General features: G+C 41.2%; 1 protein-coding gene across 2 annotated transcripts in view; it reads left to right on the top strand.

Moving 5' to 3' along the window:
* The window catches only part of CHD1 (chromodomain helicase DNA binding protein 1), a 55,632-nt gene extending 53,285 nt beyond the window's left edge, over positions 1-2,347 (top strand). For both annotated transcript variants that reach the window (XM_032095143.1, XM_032095144.1), the window contains 2 exons: positions 332-542; positions 750-2,347. In XM_032095143.1, the coding sequence (XP_031951034.1) occupies positions 332-542; positions 750-1,113 (575 nt within the window). In that variant the 3' untranslated portion in view covers positions 1,114-2,347. The remainder of the gene's footprint in view (positions 1-331; positions 543-749) is intronic.
* The last annotated feature ends 10,129 nt before the right edge of the window (positions 2,348-12,476 follow it).

Genomic DNA, 12,476 nt, shown 5'->3' on the forward strand with positions numbered 1-12,476 from the left:
TTAGAGAGGAGGTTGCTGCAATTCTATCTAAAATTGCTCTGCTGAAGGCACCTCTACTCACTGCTTGTTTGGACACTTAGCTTCGTAGACTGAATGGAGGGGCTGAGAAGTTCTGTTTCCAAGTCCTACACATCTACATCTTAGCTTGGTTCCCTCTTAATTCTGAAGTTTTCTTCTGTTCACTGGCATTAGTGCATTTGATTTTCAGCTATTTAGATCTTGTTTTTTAAATTATGTCCTTTTCATACAGCTGACAGGTAGAAGTGCTGTTTGAATTAGGTGAAGTAAAGATGTTATGATACTTCCTTTTAACCTCTGCTTTACTAAACAGATGTGGAAAGACTGAAGGAGAATACAAACCATGATGACAGTAGCAGGGACAGCTACTCCTCTGATAGGTATCTGTCACAATTCCACGATCATCATAAAGACAGGCATCAGGGAGATGCTTACAAGAAAAGTGACTCCAGGAAAAGGCCCTATTCAGCCTTCAGCAATGGAAAAGATCACAGAGACTGGGATCACTACAAACAAGACAGCAGGTGAGTTTCTTGAGTAATATTGAAATCTGGTCAGAATTCTCTTTGTGTTTTTGTAGCTATGCTTGTAGGAAGCACCAAACCATCTTTTCTGAGTAATATAAAATTGCAACAGTGATCTTTCTCTAATGCAGTTCTGTCAATTTTACATAATTGTGGCTCTTAATATGTTACCAGTAACTCTATTACAAATAATTTCTTATTTTTTAGATACTACAGTGATAGTAAACATAGGAAGTTTGACGAGTACAGGAGCAGAGACCACAGGTCAAGCCTGGAAGGGAGTTTAAAAGACAGCCGGGTTCATTCAGATCACCGTTCCCATTCAGACCACAGGATACATGCAGATCACCGTCCCTCTTCTGAATACAGCCATCATAAATCTCCCAGAGATTATAGGTACCACTCAGACTGGCAAATGGACCACAGAGCTTCAGGTAGTGGCCCAAGGTCACCATTGGATCAGAGGTCTCCTTATGGTTCAAGATCTCCCCTAGGTCACAGATCTCCATTTGAACATTCATCAGATCACAAAAGTACACCTGAACATACATGGAGTAGCCGGAAAACATAACAAAGACTGACATTTTCTGGACCTTCTTTTAGCCATATACAGTAAATTAACACAGTAATTGCCTTACATGACTTGAAAGATACAGACGGGATATTCTATCAGTAGCAGTATTGTTACTTCTTTCCAGGATGCAAGGTCTAGTATCCCAACAGAAGAAAAATATTTTTGTATTTAAAGTTTATGCTGCACTGTGCTGCAAATGCTGTGGCACTTTTTTTTAAGAGATGGAAGATGTTTACTTTTACAGGGACCTCAACACTGCCCATTTCAGACTGGATCTTACTATAGAACACTTCATGTCAAAGTGGTTTGAGGCTGATAATGTTTTAAGTTATGTTTGTAAACGAACTTTTAAACACTGACCTGTGCTCATATTTCAGGAGGGAATGGGGAAAATATTTTTTTTCTTAGTAAAGAACTCTCAAGGACTTTGTTCACTTTCCAAAGCTACTTGTTTACATTGTACACTGCGACCACCTTGCCGCTTTCCATCACAAGCTTGAATATTTAAATTCTGTACCTATAACTGTAAAATAGCCAGGATTTCTCCTGTTTGTGATCAGTTACAACACGTTTTTACAAAACAAACAAATAATAAAAAAAAAGCGAAACACAAACAAATGGCTGTAAATTGTTGTAAATTTATTAAATGAGCTTTTTCCCCCTCAGGCTTTTTTTGACTGTTCCTTTCCCCACCAACTCAGGCCTTCTTGTCACAATTATGAAACAAAATCAGTCTACTTGTATGTTTCAATAAAAGATTTTGATGGAGTCACTGCTCAGAATGTAAAAATGGGGAAAGGGAACATTTTATTCCATTTAGTGCTCCCTTTTTTGGATACTTTAGATACATGTTTTGGTTTGTGGGTTTTGGTTTTTTTGGGGGTTTTTTTGGTTTGGATCTTTTTTCTCTATTAAACTGTCAGTGTTGTGATTGTTTGTAGTGAAATCTTAAGAAATATCCAGCTAAACTGTGCTCTGGAAAGCTTTTCAGGTGCATTGGTTTTAAAGGAGGAGTGTCAAATACCTGAACACTTCAGTATCAAAATCAATCAAAATTAATTGTAAATTCATATGTTCCCTCTTCAACATGGGCAATAATGTCAAATGTGCTATGCAGGTAGTTAATATTTTAGAAGATTTGACTTACGAATTTATTGACAGAATTGTTACAATGCACACTGATTGTACATAGATAACTTCTATCTGACAAATTAAATTTAAACTAAAAGGACATGTGGGTCTTGTAGTTCTCTGCTGTGTTTGTCTATACAGTGTTACTTTCCCCCAGGTTTACCCATGAAGACATTAAAAGTACTCAATTTTAATCCTGGTGATAACTAGAGAAGTTACCTAGCCTGGCATCGTGTGGCAGGAGCTCTCTCTACTGCTCCAGTTTTTCTCTGCTCTTGAAATGCTGAGTATTTTTTCCAATTAAGCAGGTTTATATGAAAGCATTACCATAGAAGGACGATCTGTCCACAGAGTATCTCTAAGGATCTTGCTATAGGCACAGTTGCTGCACATTAAGCATTAAGCTCATTTAGTGTAGGCTTGGACTTGGTTGGTTAATGCTGTTTCATTTCTTAACTTTTTATCTTGACAGGATCTGAGGGGTTTGAGTGGTTCTGCTTTCAAGCTTGATTGTTGAACAGTGTTCAGGCAGCAGAGTCTGATAAGGTTGTGCATGTGTACCATGCACCTTCCACTTCCAAGGGTGAAAATGTAGGAGTCGGGAGCATCTCCAGCATCTCCATGGACACAATTATTCCTGGTTGGCAAGCACACAGATGCATCCTAGAGCATAGACAGGGCATCCCCACAGAGCCTGGTTTGCCATCAGTGTGGCTGTGATACAACACTGTGGCTTCACATGATATGGTTGGTCTGTACATTTTCACTGAAGGTACCTCAGGTCTCTGAAATATTTGGTGGCTTTGATGATATGGGTCTCTGGGAATTAGTCTACTTCTGCTTTGTAACTGTAACTTTTACTCGGTCATATTTAGAGATACACAAATCACATTTGCAATAGTTTAATTTTTTCCCCTCTGGTTTCCATTACATTGTAAGTATTTGAAGTTTGATGTTGGAAATTACCTTCATATCTGGTGAGGCCTGTTATGGTGTATCTTACTTTTCAATCCCGTATCCTCTGCAAATGAGCGACTTATCAACCAGTCTTCATGTAGATTTGATCCTTCCTTTGCTCATTTGTAATGAAAGGTTTCCAAGGAGTGTGTCCATTCCTGAAGCATCCATCAGATACTAATGTTGCCTGTCTGTCAAAGGTTTTGGGAGGTAAGAATCCTGAGGACTGCAAGAGAAGTCCTCATATGGCTATTGATAAAGGTTTAGACATTCCATCTACCATGCACGGAAGTCTAAGACTTCCATTTTAATCCTGTTTTGTATTTCTAGTCTACCATTCCCAGTAATACCCAAAAAGAGTCTTAAGTATGAAAAAGCAGATTAAGAACCGTATTACTGCCCTAAAAGTTTTATGGACAGAGAAATGCATATTCTGGTTGCCATTAGTTGTCAGGGGTGATGATGTGATCATCATTTACCTGCTCACAGTTGCCCTGTTTTCCCCCATTTTGATCCTCCATGCAGATGTGGTGACTGAGCAGCATTCAGACAGCTGCTGGTTTCTGAGAGCCTGTCACCACAGGACCAATCAACAGGACTTGCAAAAGACTCAGGCACCAAGCACTGAAGGATGGCAGTTCCTGCGGTGGTACCATGACACTCCTTTGAAGGGAGTGTGCCCTGACCTCCCTTTGAGATAGGACTCCCTAGGATGAATACTTTTGAGGCGTTTTTGAAGCTTGATTGGCTTGTTTTGTCCCTGTGTGATAGTTTGTCATCCACAAACGTATCTTGTCAGTTTCACAGCCCTAACTGTGTAGTTGCAGGGCTCCACATACAATATAAAATCCCAGGGCAGCACTCTGGTAGCAAAGCAGTTTTAAGGAACTGATTCCATCTCCAGTGTTAGGCTTAGTGTTGTGTTCAGTGACAATAGCTCTTTTTGGTAGGAAATTACCTCACCATTACTTAGGAATTACACAGAAATAAATGTAGACAATTTCTTGTTTCTGTTAGAGAGTAGTAAATAATGTAAAAATCAGTAATACCTAGTATGAGTTATCCTATTGCACCAAACAAGGTTTGTTTTATTGAACTGTGTTGGGACAGATGTAGTGCTGCCAGTTTATGTCTTCATTCTTCCAACAAACTAGTGTAACTGCACCTGAAATTTGAGTTTTGGTCTTAAAATTTTATGCTGAAGCTTTTATTAGTGAAACAGTCTGGAAGCAGTAGCTAAGGAATATTAGTTGTGTGGGATGCTGATAGGATCAGAATGAAGAGGAGGTTCATGGAATTAATTGTTTCTTAAGCTTTTTGTTTTTCTCTGTATTTCAATTACTTAAGATATAAGTCAAGAACACCTGAATAACAGCAAGTACCTTCTGGTCCACCCATCCTTAAACTCTCACAGTGTATTTGGATATGGCCAACACAAAACCAGTATTTCTAGCATGTATTTTCCAAGTCCATAGTCCTACCAATTTATTGGTAATTATTTTATTTTTTGTATTTCCAAAGCTTTTAACAACTGAAAAATTGCTTTGGAATGAATAATGAAATTGAATGATGATTGTTAATTTGCATGAAAATGTAAGAATTGCTGTCCTGTTGAAAATAACTTTCTGAACCTTGCATAACTTGAAAAGAAAATAATTCTGCTTTTTAAATTATCTGTACCATCTTCATAAACCTATTCAAAAACTACTCTTGAGACTGAGCCATTACCATAGTTGATCCCATGTTTGCACTAACAAAAAGAAGGACATTGCTGGAAGGCTAACAGTGTCAGCTATGTGTAGGGTGCCTGTGAGAGAGTCAGGTGAGTGTTTATTTCTTGGATACGAGATAGGTGACTGTGAAGGAAATAGTGCCCCAGGGTGTTGCAAGTCCCTCCGATGCCTGCTATTCAAACCTGAAGTGTCCAAACCGAGCCTGGTAGTGAGTGCACTTGTTTTCACAGCCCAGATTCCCACCCCACAACTTCACCCTCAGTGTTTCTGGAATACTTCGAAAATCGCTGCTGCAAGACTTTTGAGATGTTTTGACATATAAACTTTAGATCTATATTGAGTTCATGCACTAAGGCTGAAGCCCGAAGAACACACTTGGACATTGCATATTATTTATTTGACACAGGTTTTTCATCAGGCAAGTCTGTCTTCTCTGAAAATAAACATCCAGAAATCATGGCAGAAAATCATGTGACACTGATCACATGAGAGAAAGTAATCAGAGGGCTTTTATTACTGCAGTACTCTTAGACCTCCACTGCATTTTATTTGCAATAGAGTTAGTATTTGCTGAAGTAACTGAAGCATTTGGAAAGTAATCTCACTCATCACTTAAAATTAGCTAATGGATTTGGTTTTCCCTAATTCTAGCATTGATAAGTGGTTCCCTGCAGTGTATAGGCCAAATGACACTTCGACATTCCTTTCAATCACTGAGGAGCACATAGAGAACTTCAAAAGCTCTGATTTTTGTAAGCATACTAGATTATCATTCTTTTCCAGTCTAGGAACTGTGAAATGTAGTCGATGACTGAGCAACACGTAAAACTACCATGGCACCAAGTATGCATAATAAAGCTGTTACAGGTCCACAGCCTTAAATGCCCTTTAGTCCTTTTGTCTGGAACTAACTATTCCATCTCTTTTTGGTACTGCTTGCAAAGAAGTTGCTAATATGAGAGACAGCTTTCTAGTTTAAACTTTAACTAAATTTCACTTGGGAGGGTTGATGATATTCTTCCGGTAATGAAATCTGCAGGTGAATTCTCTATCCAGAAAACAGTAAAGCAGGAGGTCAGTTTTGAAACATCTAGAATACAAAATTGCAATTCCACCTCATGGAACTCTTATCAAAGCTATAAAATCTCGAAGAGTAAGGTCTAACTCAGTCTCGTTCTTGTCAAGAAAGTAAACAGGGCTGGAGAATTACTTCCCAAGATTCTAAGGGTTCAATAAGTCATGTCAAATTCCAAGTATGAAGAGTTAGGTTGGAGTTACTCATTACCCATAATGCTGGAGGGAAACATGCACAGGAAGGAGATATCCCATGGGCTTTAATGAAAAAGAAAAAGCACACAAAGCACAGCACTCTCTAGTTTGGTGTTTTCAAACTGTATTCTTTCTTTCAAATGCCTCTGCTAGTGAGCGAAGAGAGGTGAGCTACCACAACAGATCACCTTCCAGCATGTTCTGGACAAGTTTTTAAAATACAGCTTCCATCTGATCTGTTACCTTTGACAGTGCAGCTTTCCTTCTTTTAATTAAGTGAATTCATTGTAAGATGGACGGACTTTATCTTTGGGATAAATTGATATCTTTGGGATGACTGTTGGACCCCCAATTGCCCTCCTTTATGATTGTTCCAAATACTGAGGCAGATGGAATCAAATGCATATTAAGCTCATTAATGGTAGCTGGGCAAAGTGATCCCAGAGATTTTGAAGGCTGTAAAGCAGTGGGGAGGGACAGGTTTTCTGACCACCTATATTTAAGCTGCCTCGGAGACAATTCTACTGGTAAAACACATGTTGTCCATGATTATCAGTGGAAGTAGCAACATCAGAACAGCACTCAAACCCTTTTTAGTGAGCTCTGATCCAAATCCAACCAAACAGCTTGGGGACATAACTGTAAATGGAAAGCCTGTTTACGAGCTAGGATATTCAAATATTGTGACTTATGGTGGGGCAACTGTTGTTGGAGGACTGTTAGGCCCAGGAAACAAGCTGTATTTTGACCCACCAATAGATGACAAAAGGTTGGAAGACGCCTTTCCCAACAGAATGTGGGCCTTGAAAGGACATAACTGGATTTTTGGCCAACATGCTTATCCCAAATTACCTCCAAACTGGTCAGGGATATTGTTCTTTTTCTGCTACCACAAGTTCCAGGAAATCTGCTAGGAATCAAACCATATGGTGATTTAATTAGAGAAAAGCAGTCAATCCCTGGCTGGAGAGAGTGCCCAAAGGCGGGGAAAAGATGAATGGCCACCAGAACGGATTATACAACACTATGGACCAGCCACTTGGAATCCTAATGAGTTAGTATCAGGCATCAGAGAACCCATTTAGAATTTCAATTAGATAATTAGGTTACAAGCTGTCTTTGAAATAATAACCAACCAGACAGCTACAGCTCTTGACCTTCTTGCTGACCAATCCACTCCGATGAGGAATGTGATATATCAACATCAGATGGTGTTAGATTACCTATTAGCTGAAGAAGGGGGAGCTTGTGGAAAGATAAATGACTCAAACTGCTGTTTGCAAATAGATGACCACAGAAAAGTGGTAAACAGATAACAAAGGAAGTAAGAAAATTATCTCATGTACTAGCCCAAACATGGAAAGGATGGGAATGGGACATGTTTTTGTGGTTAGCTGGTGAACTATGGGTTAAACAAATGCTATTTGTCCTCTTATGTGCTACAGCAACTCTAATCTTTTTACCATGCGTGATCCCTTGCTTAGTGCAGCTCATTCAACATGCGATCAAGGGGATGCAGGTGGTAGCCATGCCTACAGATCCAGAAATGGCTAAAGAAGGACAGAAAACAAAGAAGACCCAAGAAGAAATGATTGTATCCGTGATAATTAAGCTTTGTGAATAAAATCATTGAGAAAATAAAAAAGAGGAGGGATTGAAAGGAATAAGATGAATGTGTCTTTACAAACAGACCATGTGAATCTCCTTGTAGATAGGGCCAGGAACTTACAGATAAGGAAGTAACTGAAGAGAGAAACTATCAGTTCTAGAAAATGTTACTAATCTACGTGGATTGTTGCTCAGCCAAGGCTGTGTTAAATTCCTGAACTTAGAGAAAAAGAACAAAGACATAATAGAATTATGAATACTGTTTTGTTACATAAGAAAAAAAAGGGGTGCATATTAGAGGGGGCATAGAGTAGGCAATTCGGGGAGTCTGTATCTGACTACAGCACAAATATAAGGGTATCTTGGCTATTTCTGATGTACTTTATTGATTGAAATTAGTATTTCAGGTAAAGTTTACAGCATCAGAAAGGGACAAGAACAGAAGAACAAAGCACAATCTAAGAAAAGACCTTTGGAACTGAAGTTGCAGCTGGTAGATAAAAGAAAGTGTTTGGATAATACGGTGATAGAAATGCCAAACTCTTAGGGGGCATGAGCAAGGGCAAAGCAGACAAAGAGCAAAGGAGAGTATTTCCAGCAATTAATTACAGTCCAGAGTGGTCTTGTGAGTCATGCGCCTGACCTTGTCTAATCATTTCTCCTGACAGCAACAAGGATGCATCAGCTCGTGGCAGCCTGAACCACTGCTGCACTTGAGGACACAAGCAAAGTCCGTGCATGCGTAGAGGTGTGGGGAAATGAAGGCAGCAAAGACTGGAGGGTGTTCTGCTCCACGTACAGATCTGTACCTACAAAAGATTCAGTGCCCCAATAGCAGATGAGGGACTGGGACATCCCCCCATCTGGCAGCCCCTGAGTCCCTCCAAGAGCAGGTGGGAGAGGTGGTAAATGACAGTGGAACTCCCTGTGGAGGGGCACAGGTCCCCTCCTGCTACCCTACCTGGCCTGGGTCAGGATAAAGGAGATGTGCTTCTTCAGAGGGGTTCTGTGAGGAGGCTGACAAGGCTTCTCTAGTTCTTGGCTAATTCAAGTACCAGCCATACGGCCAGATGTTCCAACCCCTTAAGGTGAGAGGCGAGTTTTGCTTTGATCCACAACCGAGGAAAGTGAGATTAAAATACCTGAAAGTGAGATTAAAACACAAACGAGGTTAGATGTTGGGATCCAAAGCAATAACTCACTTATTTTTTCATGAAGGAAGAAGGAGAAAAAGGAAAGAGAAAAACAGGAAATTTCCAAGAATAATTATGAAAACCACAGGAAAGGGGTTACCAGGGGTGCAGCACTGGCTTATAGAGTGCATGGGGAAGATCTCTATTGGGCGCAATGGGTCTTTCCCTGGTGAAGTCCTTCCAAGAGCTGGCCAGCAATCCAGCAAGGGAGCAGAGCCAGGCAGCCAGACCAACAGGGTGGTGGGTCACGAACACCTTTGTAGAAGCAGCCAGGACAGTGAAGGACAGAAAAGACAGCAAAGACTCCAGCACTTTGTCGAGTTTTTAGACATGGGGGCAGGATGGCCGCATCCATCACGACTTTATTTGCTCCCTTGAAGTGGGCTGATTCGTTGGTATCCACGAGAAGTTCGTCTGATGTTTCAAAGTTTATTACTTGCTCTGCTGATGTATCAACAAGCTCTTTTAATGACTTGATACAGGGTGCCCTCATTTTCTAAAATAAAGCAGTTTCTAAAGTTTTTGTTAGAGGCAGTTAAGCACTTCAACTTTCAAACCTTAATCTTCTAAGAGGCAATGTAGAAACATTCCTTATTTTTTACTCATTCCCTACACCAGGGGAGACCTGGAGCAGAGCAAAAATGAGTGTGTTGGTCTGGAACTGAGGACCAGGGGCACCAGGGTGCAGTGGTGCCACTTGCCAGTGAAAGGAGGAGGTTGAGGAGGAGTGGACAGATCATACAGGTCAACAACCACGGTTGCACCTGGTCTCAATTAGAGCTTTGGCTTTTATGACCCCAGGGCCATTTTGAAGATCAAGGATGGGTAGTTGGTCTGACATGACTGAGTATGACAAATGCTTCTCATGTCTATCAAATCTGGGCAAGCTGATGAGAAGAGCTTTGAACTAGAAACAGCAGGGGGAGAGATGATGATCCACCATGTGAGAGATAATGTTTTGCTTCAGCCATTGTTTCAGCCATAAGAATGCATACTTATGTTAGAAATGAACTAACTTTTACATACAATTAAATGGGGACAAAGTTGTCGAAGAAAAAGAAAACTATCCAATTTCTGTTTTATGTCTGGCCATGCTCTGGTAGCAAAACTTATTTGTAATAGTTCTTGGCATGCCGCACTTTCAAGATCTAGTCCGGAATACTGCTGCATATTCTTTCTGAGCCTTTGTAACCAGGCAGTTAGTGGCTCATCTAGCTGCTGTTTATTTTCAAATGCCTTTTCAAAACTCTGTCCTTTTGGTGCTGCCTCCTTAATTTCCCTTATCCCCAGTCTTCTATAATCGGACATACTATTCCTTCCCTTGATTGTATTCTGATCCCAATCAGGTCTTACCAGGGGGAATTTCTGTTCACCAGGTATTCCTCCTTGAACATTGGGTGGATTTTCTCCCTCCCATATTCTTATTCCTGCAATTCTTATCATTTGTCTTTATTCCAGGGCAAATAGGATTTCTAAAATAGATTGCATTTCCTCCCAGGTGTAAATATTTGGGCCTAAGAATTGATCCAGTTGTTCTGCTAGCCCCAAGGCATCCTCTGATATAGTACTCATTTCCCTTTTAAATTCTCTTACTTCAATACTGTTTCGAGCTATGTTAACAAACCCTACCCCTCCTTGAGCTCCATGCATAGGTACCTGTCCCAGGGGAAACATGGACATATTTGTGTTAGCATCTGAGGTGGTTCTTGAAAGGGGGAAGGGGAAATTTTGAACATCTCTCTTTAATTGTCCTAGCTCTGTAGTCCTTGTTCTCTGTGACAGCTGGTCTGTCCTATTTTGAGATTTTATCATTTCAGTAAAACCAGCCCCACTACATGGGCCCGCCATTTTATGGGGACCAGCCCTGCCATTATCGTCCCTTTGCTGCTCTGCTGCTTCTTCTCTAAATTTAGACTATTCAGTACCCTATCAGGCACACAGCGAGGGGGTAGGTGGTCTAAGGGGTCCCATTTTTCCCTCTTTCTCTCCCCTTTAAGCTCCCTTAAGTTCTTGGTCACAAATATGGACACATATGTCTCCAGCAAGCAGCATAATTCCTCTCCTCTCTCTTCTGAGGTTCTTTCATGTTTACATAAAAATTTAATGCCTAACATACCCATTTGTCCGACGACCCACACTGCAGCCAGTACAATAGGTCTGGCCCAATAGGTTCCTTTGTCCATTCAAACATACAACACTGGATCATTTTCCCCTGATCCTTCCCCTGGGTACAAGACAGCTCCTCTTGTCCCCCATCCCTGAGCATCCTCCCTAAGGTACTGTCTGGAGGTATGCTCAGAGTGGAGCCCTTATGTCCCTCTGCACTCCTCCTGACCTTCCTGCTGCAGATGTTGCCTATTTCCTAGTATTCCCCTGAAGGACTCCTTTCTCTCAAAACCATTCGCTTCATCCCTTCACTGGATGTACCCCTCGTGGGATAATGGAACCACAGTTAGAAGGACTCCACACTCACTTTGCAGGCAATTCTGCATCTCAAGCACACTCACTCAGTCCTGCTTCTTCCAGCCACCCAGGTAATACTTGACAGCTGTTACAAACGAGATCTAGAAGATTGGCTTTCTCATTCGAGTTGAACCAGTTGTTAATTAGTTGAAGGTTGTTGATTAGTTTAATGGTTGTTAATTGGTTGGTTGAAGGTGATGATACTAATTTAGTCTACCCATTCACGGTTAAGAATTACTGCCTAAACTGTAAAAAATACGTAATGGGGAGAGTGTAGAACCCTCTAGACAACTCATGAGGTAATCTTGCTCCAGGAAAGGGGAGTGGGTGTCGACCTGACTAACATAAGGGGAGGTACCAAGGAACCCCATTGGATACCTCACAAGCCAATAAGAAGATCTTGAATACCAATGAGCCAACAACTGACCAATCAAGAGGTCTTACCACTCAGACAATTACTCCAGTCTCTTTGGGGGCGGGGACAGGGGATGTACCGGGTTGGGTTTAGGGGTATAAAATGTATCATCACTCAATCCTGGGTGTGCCTCTTACCACACCTGTCCCAGGTCAAGCACCCAGTGTTGTTCCCTTTGTTTTGTGTAAGGCAAATTGCCATCGTGGTCTCCTATCATTAATTGGGAAGGTTGTTTCTGGAATAAAATTTTTCACGAAAATCTTACTTTGTGAGACTCATTTCTCACAACAGCCAATTTCTTACCTGGGTCCCGTGCACAGGTGTTACCGGCTGACGTGCATGAACTCTGCTCTTTCTCTGCCTTTTCCCTCTCTCTCTACCTTTCCTCTCCCCTCTTTTGTTTCAAGAGTCCCCTGTCCGGGTCTCACCTGCAGCCCTCACAGGGCATGACAGGGCTGCTGAAACTGCAGGGAATGCCTTCCCATGCTCCCATTGTCCTACCTCGCAGGATCAGAGGTCAGGTATCCCAGACAAGTTCCCAAATTAGAATGAACTTTCCCATGTTAGAAATGAACTAACTTTTACATACAA

This window comes from Corvus moneduloides, chromosome Z (genome assembly GCF_009650955.1).
Source record: "Corvus moneduloides isolate bCorMon1 chromosome Z, bCorMon1.pri, whole genome shotgun sequence".
NCBI classification, from domain to species: domain Eukaryota; kingdom Metazoa; phylum Chordata; class Aves; order Passeriformes; family Corvidae; genus Corvus; species Corvus moneduloides.